At 38.7% G+C, this 26,597-nt stretch overlaps 3 protein-coding genes and 1 long non-coding RNA gene across 13 annotated transcripts; 2 read left to right on the top strand and 2 right to left on the bottom strand.

Moving 5' to 3' along the window:
• Window positions 1–3,439: 3,439 nt before the first annotated feature.
• LOC124217616 (phosphatidylcholine:ceramide cholinephosphotransferase 2) lies at window positions 3,440–12,366 on the bottom strand. 9 transcript variants are annotated; one of them, XM_046623518.2, is made up of 7 exons: window positions 10,700–10,986; window positions 10,200–10,550; window positions 7,430–7,815; window positions 7,139–7,349; window positions 6,775–7,049; window positions 6,355–6,530; window positions 3,440–6,223 (listed from the first exon to the last, which is right to left on the bottom strand). In XM_046623518.2, exons 2-7 carry the CDS (start codon window positions 10,250–10,252, stop codon window positions 6,068–6,070), a joined length of 1,257 nt encoding a protein of 418 aa, XP_046479474.1. In that variant the 5' UTR covers window positions 10,253–10,550; window positions 10,700–10,986; the 3' UTR covers window positions 3,440–6,067. The 9 variants fall into 9 exon arrangements, with proteins under 9 accessions (XP_046479474.1, XP_046479455.1, XP_046479458.1 ...); XM_046623499.2 differs by lacking the exons at window positions 10,200–10,550; window positions 10,700–10,986 and adding an exon at window positions 11,602–12,366; XM_046623502.2 differs by lacking the exon at window positions 10,200–10,550 and having other exon boundaries at window positions 10,599–10,987.
• A 1,146-nt stretch (window positions 12,367–13,512) lies between these two features.
• On the top strand, window positions 13,513–20,371 carry Sec24CD (Secretory 24CD). Its single transcript, XM_046623276.1, has 18 exons — window positions 13,513–13,662; window positions 14,515–14,736; window positions 14,822–14,943; window positions 15,167–15,266; window positions 15,421–16,217; window positions 16,290–16,427; window positions 16,529–16,708; window positions 16,784–16,979; window positions 17,052–17,167; window positions 17,251–17,661; window positions 17,744–17,870; window positions 17,941–18,101; window positions 18,201–18,380; window positions 18,476–18,677; window positions 18,763–18,957; window positions 19,058–19,249; window positions 19,368–19,561; window positions 19,660–20,371. Exons 2-18 carry the CDS (start codon window positions 14,523–14,525, stop codon window positions 19,798–19,800), a joined length of 3,666 nt encoding a protein of 1,221 aa, XP_046479232.1. The 5' UTR covers window positions 13,513–13,662; window positions 14,515–14,522; the 3' UTR covers window positions 19,801–20,371.
• Window positions 19,853–21,682, bottom strand: LOC138190348 (uncharacterized). The gene is made up of 2 exons (XR_011176271.1): window positions 21,387–21,682; window positions 19,853–21,033 (listed from the first exon to the last, which is right to left on the bottom strand). It is a non-coding gene; the product is annotated as an uncharacterized lncRNA (long non-coding RNA).
• On the top strand, window positions 20,974–26,562 carry LOC124217564 (heparan-alpha-glucosaminide N-acetyltransferase). Of its 2 annotated transcripts, XM_069133072.1 has the most exons (13): window positions 20,974–20,992; window positions 21,090–21,127; window positions 21,518–21,659; window positions 22,011–22,141; window positions 22,278–22,393; window positions 22,590–22,770; window positions 22,982–23,186; window positions 23,251–23,418; window positions 23,501–23,622; window positions 23,743–23,912; window positions 24,448–24,622; window positions 25,161–25,273; window positions 25,562–26,562. In XM_069133072.1, the coding sequence occupies exons 3-13, from the start codon at window positions 21,537–21,539 to the stop codon at window positions 25,741–25,743; spliced, it is 1,686 nt and encodes a 561-aa protein (XP_068989173.1). In that variant the 5' UTR covers window positions 20,974–20,992; window positions 21,090–21,127; window positions 21,518–21,536; the 3' UTR covers window positions 25,744–26,562. The 2 variants fall into 2 exon arrangements, with proteins under 2 accessions (XP_068989173.1, XP_046479358.1); XM_046623402.2 differs by lacking the exons at window positions 20,974–20,992; window positions 21,090–21,127 and adding an exon at window positions 21,166–21,442.
• The last annotated feature ends 35 nt before the right edge of the window (window positions 26,563–26,597 follow it).

The raw sequence follows: 26,597 nt of genomic DNA, 5'->3' as shown, positions 1-26,597 counted from the left end.
CGCAGCAAAAGGAGCGTGGGATCAACGGGAGAGAAGATACGAGGAACAAAGCACCTGCTGAAAAATGTCGAAAATTCAGGTTTTCGTTTTTTGGCTGTAACTTTCGATGCGTTGATCGCAGCGTATTAAGACTGCGCCCAATCGATTTCTCTCGCTAAATTACGTCGGAATAGTGCCTGAAAGAATTGATTTCAGCACTTTCCAAAATCGCGAAAATTTTCGACAAAAATACAAAGGGGTTAACCTTCCTTTTTTTTTGACCAAAACATTTTTCGTCTCAGAATTGATTCGTATGACTCTTTCCCGACCAATTGGACCCCAAGGAACTCAGAAAACGCAGCAAAAGGAGCGTGGGATCAACGGGAGAGAAGATACGAGGAACAAAGCACCTGCTGAAAAATGTCGAAAATTCAGATTTTCGTTTTTTGGCTGTAACTTTCGATGCGTTGATCGCAGCGTATTGGGACTGCGCCCAATCGATTTCTCTCGCAAAATTACGTCTGAATAGTGCCACAATCAATTTATTTCAGCCCTTTTGAAAATCGCGAAAATTTTCGCCAAAAATACAAAGGGGTTGACCTTCCTTTTTTTTTGACCAAAAAATTTTTCGTCTCAGAATTGATTCGTATGACTCTTTCCCGACCAATTGGACCCCAAGGAACTCAGAAAACGCAGCAAAAGGAGCGCGGGATCAACGGGAGAGAAGATACGAGGAACAAAGCACCTGCTGAAAAATGTCGAAAATTGAGGTTTTCGTTTTTTGGCTGTAACTTTCGATGCGTTGATCGCAGCGTATTGGGACTGCGCCCAATCGATTTCTCTCGCAAAATTACGTCTGAATAGTGCCACAATCAATTTATTCCAGCCCTTTTGAAAATCGCGAAAATTTTCGCCAAAAATACAAAGGGGTTAACCTTCCTTTTTTTTTGACCAAAAAATTTTTCGCCTCAGAATTGATTCGTATGACTCTTTCCCGACCATTTGGACCCCAAGGAACTCAGAAAACGCAGCAAAAGGAGCGCGGGATCAACGGGAGAGAAGATACGAGGAACAAAGCACCTGCTGAAAAATGTCGAAAATTGAGGTTTTCGTTTTTTGGCTGTAACTTTCGATGCGTTGATCGCAGCGTATTGGGACTACGCCCAATCGATTTCTCTCGCAAAATTACGTCGGAATAGTGCCACAATTAATTCATTCCAGCACTTTTGAAAATCGCGAAAATTTTCGCCAAAAATACAAAGGGGTTAACCTTCCTTTTTTTTTGACCAAAAAATTTTTCGTCTCAGAATTGATTTGTATGACTCTTTCCCGACCAATTGGACCCCAAGGAACTCAGAAAACGCAGCAAAAGGAGCGTGGGATCAACGGGAGAGAAGATACGAGGAACAAAGCACCTGCTGAAAAATGTCGAAAATTGAGGTTTTCGTTTTTTGGCTGTAACTTTCGATGCGTTGATCGCAGCGTATTGGGACTACGCCCAATCGATTTCTCTCGCAAAATTACGTCGGAATAGTGCCACAATTAATTCATTCCAGCACTTTTGAAAATCGCGAAAATTTTCGCCAAAAATACAAAGGGGTTAACCTTCCTTTTTTTTTGACCAAAAAATTTTTCGTCTCAGAATTGATTTGTATGACTCTTTCCCGACCAATTGGACCCCAAGGAACTCAGAAAACGCAGCAAAAGGAGCGTGGGATCAACGGGAGAGAAGATACGAGGAACAAAGCACCTGCCGAAAAATGTCGAAAATTGAGGTTTTCGTTTTTTGGCTGTAACTTTCGATGCGTTGATCGCAGCGTATTGGGACTGCGCCCAATCGATTTCTCTCGCAAAATTACGTCTGAATAGTGCCACAATCAATTTATTCCAGCCCTTTTGAAAATCGCGAAAATTTTCGCCAAAAATACAAAGGGGTTAACCTTCCTTTTTTTTTGACCAAAAAATTTTTCGTCTCAGAATTGATTCGTATGACTCTTTCCCGACCAATTGGACCCCAAGGAACTCAGAAAACGCAGCAAAAGGAGCGTGGGATCAACGGGAGAGAAGATACGAGGAGAAAAGCACCTGCTGAAAAATGTCGAAAATTCAGGTTTTCGTTTTTTGGCTGTAACTTTCGATGCGTTGATCGCAGCGTATTGGGACTGCGCCCAATCGATTTCTCTCGCAAAATTACGTCGGAATAGAGCATGAAAGAATTTATTCCGGCACTTTTCAAAATCGCAAAAATTTTCGCCAAAAATGCAAAGAGACGGACCTATCTTCAAGTCCTCAACTACAAACAGAATACTATCACCATTATGACTTCCATGGCTTATATTCAGTTAGTTTTCATCGTCTTTAGTGATTTGACAGTTACGTTGCTAGTTCTCTTACGACATGAATACACTTTATTCCTGATGCGTTATGGAAGTCGAAGTTCATAATTAAATTTCATGTACGTGTTGATTTATAAATATAAATAACGCCATCAGTTTTACAGAACCATAGATAACATTTCATATACGAATGTATAATAATAATAAAGCATATAAAGAGTAGTGAGGATAAATGCATACTTGTTTAGTGAAGTAATAAACGTAGTACAGCCCACGAATATAACTATAAAAAATATATGTCATATGCAGTAGATAATAATGAACCGAAATACAAATGCGCCAATCGAATGGTATACAAGAGAGGACATAGCTCTCTACGTTTTGTATGAATATCAAAACACTACCAGGATGATCATCAACAGTAAATAAATTTTTGGATCCATTAAAGCGAATCATTCGGAAAAACTTCCATGCTTTTATGTGTATTATTATATTCACATTTGTATATACATATATATATACTATTATACATGTATACCATATTTTTGTGTGTGTATATCGATACCTATATTCACTATTTACATTGGATACGGTTGTTTTTCTGGTCTAATAGTAATAAAATTACATGCTAACGTTTTATCCAACAAATATCTGCATGAAAAAATATAAATCTATGATTTGGCGGAGTGTCCACGTGAAAATGTAAGCTGACGAAAGCTTCGTTATTATAGCAAAATCATTACATAATGATAATTGCTAAAAATTCAAAGCAATACATATTAATAAAAATACGGAAGTTGATAGTTAAAAATATCAGAAAGTCAATGATAGCTGCTTTCAAGAACATCTTTTAAATAACCTATGATAGTTAGAGCTAGTGTTTGGCTTAAAAAGATATCCAATTATCCAGGAAATTGCAGAGAAATATTGCATCAAATAATTTGCAGAAAATCGCAAACTCTATAAACCGACAAAAAAAGAATAATTCATAGACCTTAAATCGTCGATGTATCAAAATGTTGTACAATACACAAATTGACAAAAATTCCAAAGACGGATTTACTGTCGACTCATGTTTCCACGTGGACACATCCAAATTTAGTATTCTAGTATTTTGAATATAGTTGTATAATATCATTTTTATTTCTCACAATCTTTATACAGTACATAACTTTTTATCTTTCTCCATTCGTTCTTTCCAAAAAAAATTACTTTTGAAAACACAAAAATTCACGACCCTTTACTAATTCAAAAAGGTCTCACTTTAAACTGTGTATATACATTCATGACACTCCTAATGCGCAGAAAACTTTGTTTTATTCATGTTCAATGTGTTTACTCGTTTGAACATTCAGCTCTTCACTGGTAATTTACATATACAGTGTAGTACTACAAATAGACAGCGGCAGCTAATGAAAGGGTTCAACGTAAGGATCAACTTACAGTTTCTTTTTCTTACAAATTCAAACCTGTATATCCGTAAGCTAAAACTATAAAAGAAAAAAGAGAAATCGTAAGGCAAAATCATTGAACAAGGATAGATATTCATAGCTGCGGAAAACACGCGATAACTCATTAAGCTCATATTGTAGGTATGTATGTTAAGCGGCAAAAACACCGAGTGGAAAACATATCAAGTAAATTATTCGAAGAATTTCCTATATAAAAATCTACTAACAAAATCAAGTAATATTAGACCCATATTTTTAAGTTCACAGGTACGTTTCTTTCAAATCTGATCATCTATTAACACTATTACTGATTTTCATTATACCGATAACAATTCATTTGTTATAGTAATCTGTTTTCAGAATATACTGAATAACGCAATGGTGAGTATAATAACAACGGTTAAATCTCACCATATTAAGAACAATACGAAAACAACCATAAAAAGAAAAAAGATCGTTTGCAAAGTGTAGAGAATTCACGATACGAATGAAAGATTGTCCTGACAATTGATCATCAATCGATGAAATGATATCACGGGTTGCGTTAATTAAGTAATTAATTAATTGACTGAGAGAATTAATAGAAAGTTACGCACACCACACATGCTCGACCAAATTTAAACAATACATTTTCTGTTAAAGGAGCTTGATAAAATTTGGATCACCGTTCAAAAGCTGAGCTTTTTTTTCGTTTGTCTATAACGTACAGTAATAATGAGAATCAATAATCATATAATTATCGCTTGGCTATACATTCTGACAACTGGTTACAGCGCTTAAGAAAATAATAATAAGCTCTCAACCTTCCAGGATCGCATGACATGCGTCAATTTTCTTTTTATTTCAGTTATTCGTAGTTCTCGTGATAGTTAGGTATTCGTATCCCGGAGAAGTCCAAGTGTTTTATTTTTGTGTCATGATACAAATTTTCTTAAAATTAATTTTTTTATCTTTGTTTTTGGAAAGCTATCGAAGAACTGAGAAGTAGTATTTCATTTAATTGCATGAACGCGTATATGCATGTTTTTTCTTTTTCTGCCACTTTCTTTTATATCAAATCTCCAACAAAATCAAAACTAATATATACGTATACATACTCTATACTTGTCGCATAGTTTAGTTAACAATAAGATAGGAGTTGGAAAATGATTTTCTTTTGGACAATTCGTAGTAGCCTCTAGGCGTAAAATTGCAGTCATGTTTCTTATACGACATACATGTGCATTAAATTTAATCATGAATATCACAAACTATGAGTATGCGCAAAATTTGATTTGTCTTCTTTTTGTTTTAACTCAAATTTTTGTGATGGCTAATAGAACGATACTTATGTATACAAAGAATTTTGCCTATACGGGCAATAATTTCCCTTTTTTTTTCATGTAAATCTTTTTAGACATATTCAAACACTACACATAAAACAGTACCAAGAATAAAATTAACTCGTTAACAGGGCTGTTTTATAAAATTATGTTTACATCAGTATCTTCAACGCACAAAATCGGTAACGTCCGACTGCGTGAATGCATTTCACACTTAAAATATACTTATACTAGAATCATCGAAGCATTTGCGATTGCTGAATAAGTCAACGGCGTATAATCTTTTTTTTTTACAGCATGGAAGGATTTTTTAAATATATTGTTTAAATATATATATATATATATATATATGTATATGTGGTATACTACGAACTTCGCTTTATACACAGATACACAGGGTATTAGAGCATTTTGTGACTCGTTCCAAGAATTAAAATTATCTCCAACACATCCTTGTAAATAAACAGATAATACTTTCCTATCAATTCTCAAGAGCGTAACGGTTTGCAGATACTTTAAATAACCACGAAAAAAATTGAAAAAGCGAAGAAAAATGACATCTAAGGAAAATTACCTTGCGCTAAAGTAATATGACTAATTAAAACAAACACGACCATAGAATAAAAGTTTTAAAAAAAACGCAATAGCAGACACTAACTTAAATAAATGACAACACATGGCGATTAACAGGACTGAGATAGTTTTCACAAGCATAAATCAACAATCGATAACACCGGTGAATATTTTCGGCAAAGTAAAAAAAGCGACGATTCACTTGGCGCCAAGTAAATCTTTCACACGCAATTTTTTTTACGATACGAAATGTTTTTACATACATTTAATATTAATTATTATACACACCATTCATTACCAGAGACATTTAATACACCTAATGTACCCACGTATATATGTATGTACATATAAAGTAAATATATCACGCCAATGCCACGGTTATCGCCTCTGAATACTCAGGTAGATATTAACTGTCTCGGTTTGGATGCTTGGCAAGAAATCTCCTAGGCCACGGAAGAGGCCAATCGTACTGCCTCGGCACAGTGCCGCCAACGTTTTTTTCAAAGTATTTAAACATTGGAAACCACCATAAACGAGCCAAAAAGTTGTTGGGTCCATGTTGCTGAAAAACCAAAGATGTATAAAGCGAATATTGCCTTTACTCTATTGCAAATAACTTTCAATCAAAGTAACATAGACAAAACAAAGCGACGATTAGATATTGAACATTAATGTGAGAAATATTCAACTCACCTTTAGGTAAGGGTTGTTGGCCAATGTGTGGTAAATGTACCACAAACGTGTGGTAACGTAATAGGCTATGAGAACATCGACAGTGTAATGGCCATGGGCAATCAAAACCATTATTATGCCAACGAGTGACATCAGTCCTGCTAACCAGTGGATCGGCTGACATCGTCTTGGAGAATCTAGACCAGCACAAGTAACAAAGTAACATTCAAGATTTAGTCACGGATTCATTGCAAAGTGATAAGTTGAAGAAAAGATTTTTTTTCGATCCGACTGAGTACATTATGAAATGGAAATAACGTGTTTCCATGAAGTGAATTCGATCAAGAATAGACTCGACTATTCTAATATTTTATAAGAAATTAAGAATCTTTCATCTTTGTTTTTACAGGAAATGCAGAGGCGGAGTTAAAGATCACTTACATTCCTTTATGATAAGGGAGCTGAGAACAAGAACAACTGTATGTCCACTGTAGATGTAATCTCCGCAGTATGTGTGCTTTCCATTGATGGACAATCCAAACCCAGAGATAAGCTGCAGTACCCTCTTAGTTATAACTAACGGACTGGAGTTGTTCGCTTTGGGACTACAATAGTAGGTCTTGCTAGCAACTGGCAGAACTGTTACATACATCGTAACGCTCCGCATCATGTAGAGCAAGCCCATAAGTAAAAATATCCGTCTGAAGACTATGAATCTGTACAGAAAAATTATTGATGATTGACTCTAATGAGTGAGGAGTAATCACCCAATCGACAAAGATAGAAGAACAAGTTCAATTATTACCTGTGCTTGTGAAAAATAATAAAAACCGTCGCAGAGTTTGAGACGATCATAATTAGAATTTCCGAAACGTTGAGCGCCCAATCTTGAGAAACTAGGTTGTCCAATACTACGTCAGGAAGAGGACCGTACGTTGCACGGTCCGGTACACGTTCGTGAACCATGGCAAGAGATGCGGTGGTAAGTATAAAATTGACGACCATGAAAAAGAATGCTGTAAAAACACAAGGCATGTTTAAAATTGACAGCTAAATTGGATATTGAATACGCTTAATAACATTTAATCATTCTTACCAAGAAGAGTTTTCCATTTCTCTTTAGGGAACCGAGGTTCTTCTCTTAGTGGCGCAGGTATGTCAAGTTTAACTATATCGCTCCCAGACCCATTTGGTACATTGGGATGCCTTATATGTCCGAGCCCATCGATCTTGTCATCTTCGTCATCGTCGTAGTATTCAGAGCTGCTGCTGACGCCACCCCACCCTTTATCCTTGTTCTTACTCGGTGCACCAGGAAGAAGAGGTTGCCGCTGATAAACGTCGCTTGACTGTGCCATTCCACTACTACTTCCATCCACCGCTGCCTCTACGTCTCTTTCGTGTCCCTCAACTCCTCCCAACGGACGATCAAAACTTCCGTAATCACTGTGTAAGCTTGTTGCTTTTGGGTCCAATACCATCCTGAAAATAGTAACGCTTATCATCCATGTTGCAGCAGTACAAAGGTTACATAAACAGTACAGGTTTGTGCTTTTTGTTTATTCCTGAGCAGTTTTGCAAGGGGTCAGGAGGATGGGCCTTTTAACCTATTACTACAAATTCACTCGTGACACTCGATTTAAAAAAAGAAAAATTGTCATTTGTAAAAAATTTTATACACTACCACTCACAATTCTACAGTATAAATTGAACAGATGCCTTCCTCCATAATTTAATAATGAGTACATTACGTAGAAACAGCTGTGTAAAATATTTGACTTTCTAAGCTTGGAAGATGTACTGAACGTTACACCATTTTAAAGAATCCGCTCAACTAAATAGTAACTAGCTCTCACAATAAGTATTATCCAACGTCTGTCCAAACTTCTCTGTGGGTAGATTCAATTTGTCAAGATCAAGTGAAAGGCCAAATGGGCAACAAGAACTCACGAGATGTGTGGTGCTGCAATAATTCCTACTTATGATTATTGTAGAACGATATGAAATTTATGAGTTTAATTAAAAGGTAAGGTAGGTAAAATTTAACCATAGAATATACATAATGTGAATGATTGGTAAGAGCATTGACCTACGTAGATTTAGAGGGTGAGTATAAACTGTTTTAATGTGAGTGAGTATAAACTGTTGTAAAAATTCCATCATTTTTCTCAATTCCAATTACAAACTTTTGTCCATCCATTTGTGAATGAAACTATACAATGCTATGCAAGCGGTTGGAGTCTGAGTAACCCACTGATAAGATAAGCAAAAATAAAACAGCGATCACTGATTCATTTGCATATAATAGGAATTTTTGCTGAGTTGCAAATACTACATTTATTATCTACATTTCAATTCGGTTGTGTAAGTGATTGCATGCGTAAATGACATATAATATCAATTGTGTTCTTGGAGAGAAATTATTCGACGTTAAAAATAAATTATCATAATTAGCAAATTACAAATCACATCTCTTTCAATGGGAGTATTCGTTTGGAACTAATTATTTAAAGATACAAACTTTGAATTGACCAGTACGATTGATATAGTCTTCAAATATAAGAATACATCAAATATAATCTTAGTCTGACTAAATGTCAACACTGCTAACATGGAGGCCTTTGATGTCTAAGAACAGGGCACTCAAGAACTATCGATCAAAATTGAATACAAAGTGCTACCAGGCACTCCAGTATTTTACTAAGAGGTTACTGACGGGTACATGATTAAAATCTGTATACATACGTCGTTGAAAGCCTATCGCTCAAGAAATCATTCGATAAATCTGTTATAAAGTACTCATAAGAATCAGATTACTAAATTCGTATAATCTTTTTATAAAGTTGTCAAAACCTTAGTTATAGTTCTTTCCAGACTATGGAGAAAGAAATTATATCAAAAAATGTTGAATGATTCCAGAGATGTGACACTGTGATACAAAAACTTAAACCAGCCTATGGGTATTTGGCACCAGTTCGCTGGCATAAATCTGGATAACACAATAAAAAATATGTGCAACATTTAAACCTGCAATACAATCCAAAATGTGTAAACTAGTGGAAAATTATCAAATAATTTTTTTTCGAGTTAAATGACATTCTCAAATCCGACACCCGCATTTTTCCTTGACATAAAAAAATTTACATGATTATATGCTGCCACACTCTTAGAAAGTCGCGATCAACCTTCAAATCTGATAGGAAAGGTTTATCTAAACTTCGACTACATCAACAAATCATTGTACGATGCTCCAGTTTTATCTATATACTATCTGATCGAAAATCTGCTATTGATAATTCCACCATAATCGTCGATCACTCGGTACGAGTGACTCAGGTTTATACGCTGTCAGAGACTAAAGATGGTTTAGTATTTATATTAAACAACGCAACGCAAACAGCCTGCAGCACATTCTGGAAAGTATTGAAATATATTGAGAAGTTGATCAATTATGAACTTTGATAATGAGCACGTGAAGTTGAGTAGCAGATTTTATTTTGCGGTAAATAAGGTTAGCCAAAAATAAAGAATGACTACCAAAGAATCAACAGTTGAACAACATGTCGTAAAGAAGTACCATATTGGTGTAATCGTACTTATTTTTGTCGCATGCATCGTAGTCAACAGTGAATATGATGTATTCGTTGAATTGTTGCAAGTCACGGTAAAACATCAACAAGAAGATATTGTCCAATCGAACATTGAAATTCATTGCATATATTTAAAATGCAATTAGTGTAGCATCCACAGCATATTAATAGTACTAACGAGCAAGAGGTCTTTATGTTACGTGTCATATTGTTGTATGCTAGAAATATGTGATGTAAATACAGTGTTAATACCTGTTAATTAGGCTTCTTCATTACCTGGTTAACGCAGTGGGTAATTCGACCTTGACAGGTAGCCTTAATTTATGCATTTTACTCAGGCACTGACCGCGTAATATATTATAGTATAGAAATATGTATAGATATGTATATACTTGTATACCACACGATTTACACTGAACGACGATTAATTATACTCGTCTGGAGACGTTCATGGCAAGCATTTCGTTGTAGAAACTATAAAAATTCATATCACTGGTGAAGAAGAGTTTGTGGTAGGAAGCAATATATTCGCCGAACGATACAACACGAAGAACAGTCTACGATGCAGGAAACGAGAAATCGGAGTATCAAGCCTCGGTACTACCAGATAAGGCAAAGGCTAAAAAACTGCAAACGACAATATATGTATATATATATATGTGTGATATGCTTTACTTTTTGGTCGTATGTATGTATTGTGTACTGCTAGGTGCACATGTACCAAAGTTTGTAGGCAACATAGGAAGTGGGAAAATCCGAACACACGGACAACTAACCACACAAAAAGTACAGGCGGGATAAAGGGGCGAATGTTTGATATGGAGAATTTCAACGTTCCGCAAGAGGGGCCGAATGAATATCCGAGGCGCACTGATTCGTCTACGACGTTCCAAGTCCGTTAACTATACGTATACATTAATCACACGTTGAACCTCTTGCGCGTATGCAGCACAAACACAAAAGACCCATTATTAATGCCTGCCAATTGCTGCCGCGCCGCGCTTCAACGACCAAGTCTTTTAACTCACTGCGCTGCACTGCGCTCACTGTCGCGTATAGTATACAGGAAACATGACATGCTAAACAAAAAAAAACAAAAGAATAACGCGACGTAAACATGGCCGTTCGCGGCCGTGAAACAACGTAGAGAGAGAGACGCCGAACTCGGTTCAAGTCTGAAGGTCTGAAGTGAGGAGAATAAGTCTCAAAAAAGAGTCGGTAATTTCCATAAGAGCTTTACGCGATGAATATGCAGAGGCGAGTAATAAAAATCTGTCTTACCGACTGCCGATCTGGTCAAGTTCGAGAAACGGAAGGAATGCTGCAGGAGAAAGGTGTCGGAAACTCGAGGAACCGACCGTACAATCGACGCACAACTGCTGCCTGCTGCAGACTGCAGCCAAGCTCTGGGTGTGCAGTTTTGCAAACAAAAAAGGAATGTATTGATGCACGCTACGGGAACATCGTGCAAGCAAATTCAATAAATAAACAAATACACAGATAGCAAATTATCGTGGGACAGACATAACTAATCTAGTTGTACAATCAACATTTGCGAGATACTACGCATGGATAATATGTTTGAAATTCGAATTCGTAAATCGCTCCCACTTATTTTTCACGTGCAGTATACGTATATACCGTGTGCTTTTCAATTATGCATGCCATTATCACTCACCTAAGCAGAGCTTTCCTCCAGCAGTAGTCTGTTTCGATAACTAACAGCTGTAATTTCATCATATAGGTGGACGTCGCCCAAGGCATATAATGCACGACGTGGGCACGAAGTTAAATCAACCGGTGCCTATAATTTAAACTATTTGCACTACGTTTTTTTTCACGATTAGCGATGAAGAACCTTTTTAGAACATTCGCATCTACACACAACACTGCATGCGCACGATTAATTATCTTTAACTTGCTTTTACTTTTTGGTTACCCGGATCACTATATAATTCCAGGAATTTTTGTAGTCTTATTATCACGTAAACACTATAGTATCCTAATTATGTAAATAATATTATCGCCGACTGATTTCGCAACAAATGCAGTATATATACGTTACTATCTACACGCACAGACTGCAATCGCGCAAGAATTTCAAATAATTTCTTCTAGATAATATACAAATGAGCATTGCGTATTAATCACCTTGGGTTTTATTGAAATTTTATCTCTCGCCATTCGTGGTTCACGATAACTAAGGAATTAAAAAATACGGCACATCAATATTTACGAGTATCATACAGAGCTGCCGCTAGGATACATGTTTCCAGGCCTGGGACGATGCAATAATGATCACTTATTTAATCTTTTCAATTCATTCTTTCGCACATTTATTGGAGTAATATAAGAATTAGCACGATTAACTGCACTGTGATTTATTATTGTCGCACCTTGAGTATAGTCATGATTATACCTACGTGCCCGAGTATCATGGTACCTGTGCAACCGGGCAGTGAAGAATAGGTTGATGCTACACACGGAATTCGCAACGCCAAGTCCTCAGAGCGCACGCGTTCCCTCATAGATCGTGCGGCTTTCCTCCGAATGGGCCACTTTTTCAAGCTGATACTAACTTTGGTGACGTCACCAGAAACGTATATCCATTCACCAACACAACCCGCTATATACCCACGACCCTTTCCTCGGAGTGTATTATACACACTCACACTTCTTCAGCTGTCCTATATACGAATTGGGAACGAAATGCGTCAGCACCACGCTTAGAGTAAACGCGATTACCATTTACTACGGCGATTGATTATTTCCATACGTATATAAGATAATGATCGAAATTCACGTTCGTCGGTGAACAGATCTATCTATTTTACAGTACTACGTCTGTGCGGAGCAATGTGTTCGTTGTGTTTTATGTCATGATTTCAAAGAAATCGATATTGCTAAGTCATGACAAGAATTTAATTATAGCGCGGGCTATCTGTAAATTTAGGTATGATGCGTAATCTTGAAAGCGCGACGATCTACAACGATCAGCAGGGTTATGTCACGATAGGCAGTTTCTTGTCCATGCGAATCTATTGATGAGAAACGGTAATAATTAATTGGATTATACGTCTAAACAGCTAAAGATTACATCTCATCCGGCAACATTTGCAAGGCTTAGACAGCTGATCTATGACATGAAGATATCAGTGGCTCGGACTGAATCGTATTGGAAAGAATGAAATGTTAATTCGAAACCTTGAAAAAACGTTACACTGATATTTCTTCTGAGAAAGTCAGCTTGTGTAACATACAATATCGTATGATTAAAAAAAAATGTAATTTTCAGCTGCTTTTGACATTTCACTTTCAGTTCCGCGGAAAATCTTCATTACCGACCGAAGACGAAACCAAAGAGGATTCGTCAAGTTCGCGCTTCACCTACAGAAACGAGCGTCGGTCGATCATCTTTGAATGTAAATGAAAATGTAGTTAATCCATCGATAGCGCAGCAATAATTTTCTTGTATATCGGTATGTCGTTGATCTATGCATCTCGGGAAAGAGCGACGAAATTTCTAGCGTGTAATAAAGGAATCTTGAATGGCCCAGATTCGTAATGACGTGTCCGTCGCGAGCGTGCGCAGGGCGCATGCGCAGTGCCACCTTACGTGGCATCGGCCTGCAGCAGTAGTGCGTGTTTCTCAATAAAAAGTCTCCCGTACAATTTAGTGTAAACATTTCTGGACATATTCTTATTTGTTATGGTTCAAATACATGTATAACAATTCAACGTGAGTATCTGGCTTATCCAATCACCGATTATCACATATTACACCTCTGTTATAACCGATTTCTTCGATATATGCAAAATGGCCTGCACCCGTTCGCCTGCTCCATCGTACAGAGACATATGACATTTGTTAGAGTAACATTTTGAATTCTTCTTGTTACTCAATTTCACAATTACATCGTTACCAGCATCGCTCACTTTAAATAGCAGAGAATTTTTACTAAACAGCTTCCTGAATTACGCCCCCTTAAATTTCGCCAAGTTTTACCTTGACTTGCGTGTTTAAATACTCATGTGTTGTGTCATATTCCCATTAGATATTTAATTTATTTTCATACCAACATCTCGTACTTTATGGGTTATCGTCTCACTGCAAATTAAAATTTAATACAACTCTTGTCTACCTGTTAAATTAAGTTGTCCAACATTGCGTTACGCATAATCAATTCGGCGACTCGTTTTTACCACCATCACCTTTAACACCATATGTTCGAAAACATATTTTCACACGTTTTAGGTCTTGCCATAATTTCGAGTAAATATCACATGTGGAATGAAATATTGAAAACAAATTTCAGACTGGATCCAGCGTGATGTGTAATAGACTCTGTGGCCGAACCTATGAACTTGAAATCCTATTCAGTCTCCATATTTTTCCCATACTTTACAAACCTTTGAACTGGTTAAACAAATTGCTAAACAATTTTAACATCCATTTTCCTCGCCATATGTTTGTCCCATCATACAGACGAACGATGATGAAATGGTGTTAACATTTGACCTTCACTCATGATAGTTATTTTACTAATGCGGCAAAGATCTAATACTTCTTTTCATCTCTTTTATCTTTCAGTATAAACCATGAATCCCCAATACATGCAGCAACAACCTCCTTACTACGGGGGGCCAAACAATGGACCGCCTCGTGGAGGAATAAATGCAAATCTTCCACCAGTTCACTTCAACGGATCTGAAAACTCCCAAGGTTTTCCATCTAAAAATCCAGCTCAAGGCCCTTCTACTCAGGAATCTGCGCTACCTCCACAGCAATCTTATTATGCAAATAATTTACGAGGTCAATTAACATCAGTTATACGTTTGGATAATATTTAATATTTGGTGAAAAATAATTGCTTAATCGGAGATGACCCATATTTCAGGACCACCAACCAATCCTCAGTCTGCTCTTCCGCCCATGAGTCAGCCTCCCAGCAATCTAAACAATCTTGCTAATCAAATGTCAAATATAAATCTAGGAAATCAACCGAGACCTCCACCAGGGGTGAGTTTTGTCCCTTATTCCAAGCTTTCTCACCTCTTATTGAACACTGTCCACTTTCGTCACTTTTTTGAGATTCACGATCGATGACAGACATCTGGGTAACACTTATTTACATGAAATTGTAAAAAACTATCTGGGTTTCAAATTTCGTCTTTTAATTTCGTTTGTATTATTGACAAACAACGATTAAGCTAGCGTCTAAATAAACTTTTTCCTATTACAGGGCTTCCCTCCTCAAGTCAGACGAAGTAGTCCAGGAATGCCACCTCCAACTTCAAATATTAATGGCTACAACAGCCAATCAGAACAGCCTTCTCCCATAGGTAGCTATCGTTGAAATATTCACTGTAACTCTGCCATAGTTGCGGAGGGATAAATTTAAATTGCACATATTCTTTATCAGGGATGCACTTTCGATCCTCTTTAAGTATCTGAATATCTGTCAATGAGTGTTTGAATTAATTTAAATACCAACAGATTCCGCAACACAAAGTCAAATTGATGGACCAACGGTCGGAAAAGCTGGTCCGCCTCTGCCAGGACAAATTTCAGCTGCTCAAATGCCACCTCAACCTGGTCCACCTCTGCCAGGACAAATTTCAGCTCCTCAGATGCCGCCTCAGCCTGGTCCGCCAATTTCTCAGCCTCCCGGGCCTCCACTACAAGGACAAACCTTAGCTTCAGGTGGACCTCAGTTTCCCAGACAAATGCCATCTGGAAATCTTGGCTCACAATTCCCTGGGCAGCTCGGACCTGGTCAACAAAGTCAACGTCTTTCTGGCCCCCAAAGCTTATCAGGACCACCACCACCGAATCAGCCAATGATGCCTGGTCAACAGTTACCTGGACAACAATCCAGCGTTTCTGGGCCACCGCAAATGCTGTCAGGTCCGCCTTTGTCCGGGCCACCGATGCGTGGCCAACAGAATATGTCAGGACCTCTGATGCCTGGGCAACAGAATTTATCAGGACCCCCGATACCAGGGCAACAAAATCTGCCGGGGCCACCATTACCTGGGCAACATAATTTGTCAGGAGCTCAATTACAGCCACATATATCTGGACCGCCAATGCCTGGACAAATTCATCCTGCCGGGCCCCATATGCCTGGTCAAATGCAAATGCAGGGTCAACAGCAATACATGGCTGGCCCTCCTCGTCCTGGACAACAACAGCCTGCAGGTGAACCCCAGGGAATAAATAGGCAGCCACTTGGATCAATGCCACCGTATCAGCAGCCAGGTTATCAGCAGCAAGGATATACTGCTCAGCCTGTAAGTGATTCTGTGCTAAGTATGAAAGGCTACAATGATTCGTGAAATAATCGAGAGGAAAAATTGTTTCAGGACATGTATGCTGGACAGAGAAATCCCTATCAGGGCGGTGTGCCACCAGGGGCACCAGGGGGATTTCAACCAGGTATGCAACCTGGAATGCAACCGCAAGCAGCGCGGAGACTGGATCCTGACCAAATGCCGAGTCCCGTAAGTTTGGCCTATCTCGCATTTGCTTGACAACAAGTCTGGAAAAGCTCTTGGAATGGTCATTGAGTACTTTGAGTAACTGACAAATTCTTTTTTCATAGATTCAAGTCATACAGGATGATCAGCATACTAAAGGCGGTGTGTTTGTGACTAATCAAAAAGGACTCGTTCCACCTCTGGTAACAACAAAATTCACTACTCAGGATCAAGGACACGCGTCCCCTAGATTTATCCGATCAACTATGTACACCATTCCAACGACAACAGATATCATGAAACAGGTAATTTCTCATTCTGGGCGATATATATTTGCAGATATATCGAAAATGCTTGATGATCATGTTTCTCCTTTTCAGACCAGCGTACCATTTGGCCTCATAATTAGTCCAATGGCTAAGGTTGCGGAAGGAGAATACGATCCACCTATAGTCGACATGGGAGAGATTGGTCCAGTGCGTTGTATACGTTGTAAAGCGTACATGAGTCCGTTCATGCAATTCATAGACGCTGGTAGACGGTTCCAGTGTATGTTCTGTAAAGCTACTACAGAAGGTAAAAGAAATTCTCTATTTCTGACACGATTCGCAAAGAGTTCATAACATGACGTTTTGTTTTCTTCTCAAGTTCCAGCAGAATATTTCCAACACTTGGATCACACGGGGCAAAGAATGGATCGTTATGAGCGGCCAGAATTAGTTTTGGGAACGTACGAATTTGTGGCAACTAAAGACTATTGTCGGGTTAGTTACTATGCATAGCAATGTCAATGCCAAATGAAGTATTTTTGAACTATTTAACCATTGAATTTTTCATTTTTTTACAGAATAACACGATTCCTAAACCACCAGCTATGGTCTTCCTTATTGATGTATCGTACAACAACATAAAGTCCGGCTTAGTGCACTTACTATGTTCAGAAATGAAGAGAATCATTCGTAATCTTCCCATCGACGCCGGGCAAACTAGAACGAATATGAGAGTTGGATTCATAACGTATAACAACACAGTTCACTTTTATAACATAAAAGCATGCTTAGCTCAACCGCAGATGATGGTAGTTGGCGACGTTCAAGAAGTCTTCATGCCTCTGTTAGACGGGTTCTTGTGCGACGCCGAAGAAAGTGAAACTGTCATTGACAGTCTAATGACACAAATTCCAGCTATGTTTTCTGACACTCGTGAAACTGAGACCATACTTGCACCCGCCATTCAAGCCGGACTGGAAGCACTGAAGGTATATAAGTAAATAATTAGAGCTAATACAGCGTAAATTATATTATTCAAGTACTCAGCTACTTACTTTGACTTTTTTATAGGCGTCAGATTGTGCTGGAAAATTAATGGTATTCCACTCAACTTTGCCGATAGCTGAGGCACCCGGAAAGTTGAAAAATCGTGATGATCGCAAGCTGTTAGGCACAGAAAAAGAAAAGACTATATTAGGTACGTTCTTGGTTTTCGCGGTTATTTTTCTTTGTCGTTACTACTTGTCTAAACTTTTAAATATTTACAGGTCCACAGACCAATGTGTACAACAATCTTGGACAAGAATGCGTGGGAGCAGGATGCAGCGTCGATTTGTTTGTATTCAACAATTCGTATATTGACGTGGCAACAATTGGTCAAGTTTCGCGTTTGACTGGCGGGGAAGTCTTCAAATACACGTACTTCCAGGTAATCGAATCCCGAGACGTTTGATCAATTTCGTTCTCATTCTTTGAACATCTTTATAACGTGAAGACACAATTTTAACGATCCTTTGCTTTGCTGCAGGCTGATATTGACGGGGAACGATTAATAACAGATATAATCAACAACATCAAACGGCCAATTGCTTTTGACGCTATCATGAGAGTCCGTACTTCCACTGGCGTTAGAGCAACAGACTTTTATGGACACTTCTTTATGTCCAATACAACAGACATGGAATTGGCCAGTATAGATTCTAACAAGGTACTTAATGTCTACCTTTTACGCAATTTTTAATACAGTATAGTTGGCAAGTTTCATAGCATGTGAATGCCAAACGTAATAATTCTTGATTCCAGGCAGTTGCAATTGAAGTTAAACACGATGATAAGCTAGGAGATGAAGAAGGTGTATTTATTCAAGCAGCTCTATTATATACGTCTTGCGGCGGAGTTAGAAGGTTGCGAGTAATAAATTTGGGATTACGCACCTCATCCCAAATGGCAGAACTATACAGGGCCTGTGATTTAGATGCCATAGTTAATTTCTTTTCCAAACAGAGTAAGAAACACTTTCTAAAATGATCAATGAATTACTGATTCTTAAAATATAAATCTAACCATGAATTTCAACATTTCACCTACAGGCGTGTTCAAGCTAATCGAAGCATCACCCAAGGCGGTAAAAGACAATTTAATCTCAAGATGCGCAACAATGCTTGCCGTCTATAGAAAACACTGCGCTTCACCTTCTAGTGCAGGACAACTAATTCTGCCCGAATGCATGAAGCTCCTGCCACTTTATGTGAATAGTATACTGAAAAGCGACGCGATTTCTGGTGGTACGTTAAACTGCTTGAATTTTTTATAACATTACAAATACCGACGAGTGAATAATTGATTCGTTTTCACAATATTTTTCCAATTATTTCATACCCTTAGGTGCGGACATGACTATTGACGACAGATCTTTCGTCATGCAAGCAGTAGCAACCATGGATATCCCAACTTCAGTAGCTTACTTTTACCCAAGATTATTACCGCTCCATGATATTGATCCTCAAGGTACTGAATTACCCCAAATGGTTCGCTGCTCAATTGACAAATTCACAGATGACGGCGCTTATCTCCTAGGTAAAACTACAAAAGTTTATGAAATTTTATCCATAAGAAAGTTTATCATTTATATAAATATCTATCAAGACAATTGCAAATTTCGTTCAAATACTTACTGGAATCGACCATTTCTCAGAAAACGGTATCCACATGTTCCTCTGGCTGGGTCTCGGCCTTTCGTCGCAGTGGGTGCAAGCTGTGTTTGGCGTACCGTCAGTAGGGCAAGTTGACGTCGATCGTACGATACTCCCAACCCTGGATACCCCGTTAAGCCACCGAATTACGGAAATAATAACGCAAGTCCGTTCGCAGAGACATCGTTGTATGAGGGTAAGCTTGAAGTGCCAAATTCAAAGTATAAAACTTGGGTATCCACTCAAAGAGCCTGCAGATTAAGTAATAATTTGGCATCTTTTTACAATTTTCAGCTGACAATTGTCAGGCAAAGAGAAAAGCTTGAGATGGTTATGCGACACTTCTTGGTCGAGGATCGCGGCGGTGACGGAAGTGCGAGCTACGTGGATTTCCTTTGTCATATGCACAAAGAGATCAGGACACTTCTTAGCTAATAAACGTGTCCTGCGTACGCACGCTAATTGTGTCAATCTTCTTTCCACTTAATTACAAGTATAGATTCAAAAAAGATAAGCAAGAAAAAAGAAAATAGTACATAACGCAAATACGAAACGAACCAGTTGGTTGTTACATATATAGACGTACATACCATACTAAACTATACTATACAAAAAGGTATGATAAATAAATTCAAAACTGAAAAAAAATTGCTACAATAATATCCAACGTACGCAGACAAAATATCCAGGCGGGAGGAAACGCAACATTTACGTACCTTTGAACACACAAACAACAAACATATTGTAGAGTCGTCAAGAGTAGACGTGTTGCAAGGGGAAAAAACCTAAGGCAAAACAGCGTCATTTATAACTACATACTTACATCATATAAAAGATGAAGCACAGTGATTTATACTTGTACGGAATTTAATTGTAAACGTTTACTGTATTATTATTAATTTCATTTTAACTAGCCCATTATTATTATTATTAATTATTATTATCGTCTTAAATTAAATGCTGAAGTTTATTAAATCATATATTATAAATTTATATACGAAAAGAATCGGTAAAGTTACTGTACATATATTTATATGCCCGCGATCTTTTCAATTATGCGAATTTCGTCTCAAATATTTGTCGATGTTTCATCATTCTTCGTACGCTGCAGTTGATCATTGTGCAGGAGAAAAAAAGAAGAATTGATTCGGAATGTAAAGAAAAACGTCATCGCCAATTTTACACTTGTTGCTACGTAGCGTAACTATAAAAATGAAGATACAATTCTGAGGTGAAATTAAACGGGGTCACAATCGGGTGTTTTCGAAAGGACGACGAAAGCTTCTTCGGCACAATCTGTTTACTTCACATTTTCTAAATGCGTTTTACGCCCGAGGATATGTACAAGGCCCATCTGCTGTCAGGTGTACAATACATGCCAGTACATTTATTCCGGCATACGTTATTACATTGATGCGACGCGGGATGGACGGTCTAACTGAGCGAGCAACCGACCAATGGGCATCTCGACGAACAACAAGTGGGACATAATATGCCCACCATGTGGGCACAGCGTCGTGTCGTTCAAGTCCCAAGAGCGAGAGAGAGAACGACACTCACATGCTCTCCATTTACTGGGGACAGGTGTTGTTGGCAGGTTGCGATCTGCAGTCGATTTCCAATATCGGTACTCGGTTTAATACTGCCTGCAGTTCTCCCTTCGTAGTGCTTAAAACAAAAAAAAACAAAAAAAAATTTTAAATACCAAGCATATATTTTTGCAGTGTCGAAACGGATCGGGAGATTCACGCACTCATACTTGGTAAGAATATACTAGTAATCACAGTACTTTCAACCCGTCGCATACTACGCGTGAAAGCATTTCGCAACGAGATAATGTATCAGATCAAACCGGACGGTCCGTTGAGATCGGCGAATATTCTCAAGTGCGTGGGCATTCAATATGTTTCGATGTCGTTACTTGACACTTTTACTTTCGCGCCGATATTTCGCGTGTGCTCATTTTGAAATCGTGATTTTATAACAGTGATATTTAGGTCTCGGGTTGTACACCTACTCACATTTCCCACGATAATACGGACAATTTTCGAAGTCTCCGATTCACTCGCCAGTGCCTGTAAACGTTGCTCACTCATTTTTCAGCCTATCGCTTCGCTACGAGCCTGAATTTTAAGACATCGTTATTTTGTAGATGAAACTTACTCGGAATCATGATCGAAAACACTTACTGCGAGTACGAAGATTTAACGTACGACAAAGCTTGCGTCGCCGCCAAAACGAGCACCGATTATCCCGAAACTTGGCTCTACTCCCTGTCCTCCGATTGCCACTTGGTATGTGTTTTTCATTTCTATTGCCGCTTAATCGGCTTTTATTTACGCATTTTTCATCTTCAATTTCCCATTGTTACGCGTCTATATTCCTGGTGCACATGTGCACGATAAGTTTTAGTTCGATCTACGAGGCTTTGTCGATGTCGTTCCTAATTAGAATTTACATACTAAAAAATAACTAACAGTATATATCGCTTGTGCCACGTATCTCCTAAAAGACGTTAGTCTACATAATACGGCTACTCGTTCTACGTTATGAAAGTCCTTAATTGACGCGTCTTCTACATTTACTATCAGTCATACTGCGATGATTAACTCACACCACCACCATTCGCCAATTACAATTTACAGTGTCCATACACGCGAATCGGTCAGATAACGTACGCTCAAAATCAGAGCTTCACATTTCACACTGAGAGATCTTTGACATGGAGGGTACGAAGCAACGGCGTCGAGGAATATGTTCCGGCATCAAATACGAGGTTTGATTCACGGTTGCGTTATTAATAATTATTTTCAATACTGTGTAGAAAAAGTCTCAAAGCTGTCCATCCATACCAATCATTGAATTCCATTAAACGTTTGTATAAGTTGTATACATATACTGTTTCCCTCCAGCGACATAATCTGCAGTTTAACACCGAATTTGGGACAATTCGGTGTATACGAATTAAACGTTGACAATGGAAGCTGCATTCTCAGCATCGTGAAGGATCCCTCGAGTTTGTACATGCGTGAGTAACGTGAAAGTAAAGAATATATTTAATTTTAAAAAAATACTATGTGCCGATTCTCGTATAAAACTTGATCGCACCGGCGGACCGTAAGAGTAGAAACGGTTCGTCCTAGTCAGACACGTCAACCAGACATTAAATTCTACATCATAGATACATATGCTTACATAAGACAACAGCTATGTACATATTTCAGCTCTCCTCGCTGTGTTTCTCGTAACACTCTGTCTACTGGCCGGATGCACTTTATTAAGAACCGGAATAAACAGTTTGAGAAAAAAATTTAGGGTCCGAAATCCGTGCATAGGTGATACGGATCCGCAGGAAAAGGCTTTGGTAGTTAAACGGCGAGTAAGATCCATCGACACGTTCAGAGGGTAGGATATATACTTGTTACAATTATAAATCGGGTGAAAATTTTTTGCTGCAAGATTACCCCGCGGAGTTTTATTTATTTATTCTTTCTTGTTACTTTTTCTTTGAAATTCTAGAATTGAAAAAAAATTTCACCACACAATATGTAAGCAAAAGGTTGACTAAACGTGGAATGTTTTCGTTTTCCGCTGATCCTCTTCTCACCCCATGAAGAATAAGTATTCTAGCGATGATTTTCGTGAACGACGGTGCCGGAGGCTACTCGGTTTTGGAGCATGCGACGTGGGACGGTTTGCTCGTCGGCGATTTGGTTTTTCCATGGTTCATGTGGATAATGGGGGTGTGTTTGCCGATATCGGTGGGTTCCCAACTATCGCGACAAGTTTGCCGTTTCACCATGTGTCGGGGAGTCGTCAAGGTATAAAATATGAAATTAATTTATTCCTTCCGCGGATCCGTTAACCGATCGTCGCTCCTTTCAGCGCAGCGTAATTTTGTTCCTCCTCGGATTATCACTGAACACCCTCGGCACGAACGCGCAAATTGAAAACATCCGGTTGTTCGGTGTTCTCCAGCGTTTCAGCGTCGTCTACCTTATCGTCGCCCTGATCCTGGTTCTGCTCAGTCGAAGAAGACGCATCGAGCCCAAGGTGTGACGACCGTCTTCGGCATCCCGAATCGCGCACCCGTCGGACTGGCATTCGTCTAACTTGTTTCGTTCGCACATTTCAGAACCCGTTTCTCGAAGCTGTCAGCGACATTTTCGTTCTTCTCCCTCAATGGATGCTGATTTTATGCCTCGTCGCTGCCCACTCGGCGATAACTTTTCGCTTGCCGGTCGTCGGCTGCCCAACGTGCGTTTCTCAATCATTCGTTTATATTTTAAATTTCACAGCGCGTCAGAATTCGCAAATATTTTCTCACCGCCACCTATAATTGTCACACGTAAAACTTAGCCGGGTTTCAATTTACAGAGGGTATCTTGGACCTGGGGGACGTCACGACGATGGCAAATATCCCGATTGCGTCGGCGGCGCGGCCGGGTATGTAGATCGAAAAATACTGGGAACACGGCATATTTACCAGTATCCAACAGCCAACACGGTTTATGGATCGGGTCCGTTCGATCCCGAGGGAATACTGGGTAAGAATTTACTTTGAATACATTTTCCACGTTCCAGAAAAGACAGAAACTTTTATCCGACGGATCGCAAGCTGTTGCATTTGATAAATAAATATCTTTTCAGTAAAATCAGCGACGTTTATAATCGGTCGATGAACTCGGATTGAACGGAAAAATAGGCCAATGATTCTTTATTTAAAACACAACATTCCGAAGATTAGATACCGCGATCATTATAGAGCTAAATTGATATGAAAACATGTATATAAAAGTTTGTACGAGTAACCTAATTGGCCTTACTTGCCGCCTCATCTTTATATTCGTCTGATTACTGCCTGACTCAATTTTTTTATACTCTGTTTTACCAAAAATCGCGGCTTTCGACGGTTAAATACGAATTATATTACGTAGGTCTTGTCGCTTTTCATCGAATTAAATCGCGGTCAAATTTTCGAAGTTGTGATTAGTTTAGAACTGGATTCTCAGGACCGAACATTTCTGCAACTTACATTTGCTGTTGATTTCAAGGGAATAAATATCGTCTCTTATTCTACAGGTTGTCTAAGCTCGGTGTTTCAGGTATTTCTCGGTGTTCAGGCTGGTATGATATTGAAATACTACACGAGTTGGAAGGACCGAGTTTGCAGGTGGATCGGATGGGCCTTAATTTGCGGGGGCCTCGGTCTCTCGTTGCACTTTACTAACATTGTACCAATGAACAAAAATTTATGGTGAGCATCGTGTGAACCTGTACTGTACGTCGATTTCTTCCCCTCGCTATATATATACAGTATATAACAACGCGAATGTCGCGAGAGTTTCACGTCTGATTTTTATGTCGCGCTCTCGATTTCGCTGCACTTCATGAATTATTCCCCACTTTTTACATCCCGATAACTTCTCATTCGCTCGTTTTTTCAAGGTTTCCTCGACAACTGTGATCGAGGTATATTTTTACGTCTGAAGCTCCTTCACGGTTGGGAAAAATGTGCTTTGTATCGATCTTGAAATTTGAATGTTTCATTTACGTGATTCGTTCTTTCTTCAAGTACACCGCAACACGCGGTTGCAGGATATAATACATCTCAGATTTTCGTCAAATTCTTTCTAGCGTTGAATTTGAAAATTTTAGGTGAATAATTGCACAATCGCGTTTGATAACTAGATTGCAAAAATAAATAAAACTGACATTCCCAATCCAGCCGCAATTAACGTATGAAACTTATCGCGTAACAAGTCGCAAATTATTTAACAGACACATTTTTCTAGGTCAATGTCTTTCGTGCTCGTTACGACGAGCCTCGCGTTTCTGTTACTGACGATTTGCTACGTCTTGGTAGACGTGACGGAATATTGGCGAGGCGGACCGTTCAGGATACCCGGTGAGTATAAAATAAATGCGGCCCACTTGACGGACAAGCGAGACGAATCGATGGTTTCCGATATTCGAACCGAATAAAACAAATTAATTATGTTACAAATTCGTGCTGGCCGAGAATCGTAAAAGATTCGAATCGTCCGATAAATCGATCCGCACTCGCGATCCATACAACTTAACTTCGCTGTAAAATTCCACCGCATCGGATTACGCGTCCTGCATATTAGAAACGAGCACGCCCGAACATTTCCAACTCTCTAATTGCCAGGTATTAACTATTCCCCGTTTCCAGGAATGAACGCGTTGGCGATGTACGTTGGTCATCAGCTCTGTTATCAAATATTTCCGTTCCACTGGGCTTACGGTGAAATGAATACTCATACCTGGCGTCTGATCGAAACGATATGGGGCGTCGGGCTTTGGACTGCGATCGCCTACCTTCTCCATGCCAGGAAAATATACCTGGCATTATGAGACGCGTTCTTTTTTCCCGATCAACATCCATCCGCTTTGCCATTTTATCCCGACACGATTCACGTTTCGCTTCGTGTCGCGGTATAAAACGCGAGCGCACTTTTATACCTGATAACACTGTTGGCTACAAATACACGATTATGTGACTAAATAAATAATCTTACAATATATGAATACAACGATTCGGTTTTCTCTTTCATTCGTCGCCTAAACAATTTGCTTTTTGCACATGTTATTCCTGCACAGGCACTGCGGGCGGTATCATTGTGATTTTATAAATAATAATTTATTTTACACAACTTAATACATGTACAAATAATACAGGTGTTTTTTATTTTTTTTTCCAAATGACATTCTCCTAAAGTCAAAAGACGAAGTAAGAACACTATTACTGTTATTGTTACGCGATATATTAAATTGTAATAAAAGTGCGATGTTTCGGTTTCTATAATTCCATTGTATTCACGATTCCTGTATGGTGAATTGCATATTATTGTTGTTTTATGATTTGATCGCGTAACCCGGTGGCAGTAAAGTACATTTACCAGGATCGTTGTACCTGACATGTAATTGTCATCGATTATAATTTCTTGCGCACATGTCGAGAAGAAGAATAAACCGCTCATTATAAAACACACCAAGCGATCGACAACGCATATTCACTAAACGAAGCATAATCGTCAAATTATATGTGTATATAATGTATCAATAGGCTGTCGATTCGATGCTTCACATTATAGAAATTATACGATCATTCGTGCAACTGTTTTCTCACGACCTTTGCGCGCGGTGTTTTTCTGATGATTTCTCTTTTTTTTCTGGTTACTTTCGAAAATTCTTCTCCTTCATCTCTG

The sequence above is a fragment of the Neodiprion pinetum genome, chromosome 1 (assembly GCF_021155775.2).
Source record: "Neodiprion pinetum isolate iyNeoPine1 chromosome 1, iyNeoPine1.2, whole genome shotgun sequence".
Classification (NCBI taxonomy): Eukaryota; Metazoa; Arthropoda; class Insecta; order Hymenoptera; family Diprionidae; genus Neodiprion; species Neodiprion pinetum.
Note: the sequence above shows the minus strand (reverse complement) of the source record. Positions and strands in the feature narration are given on the sequence as shown.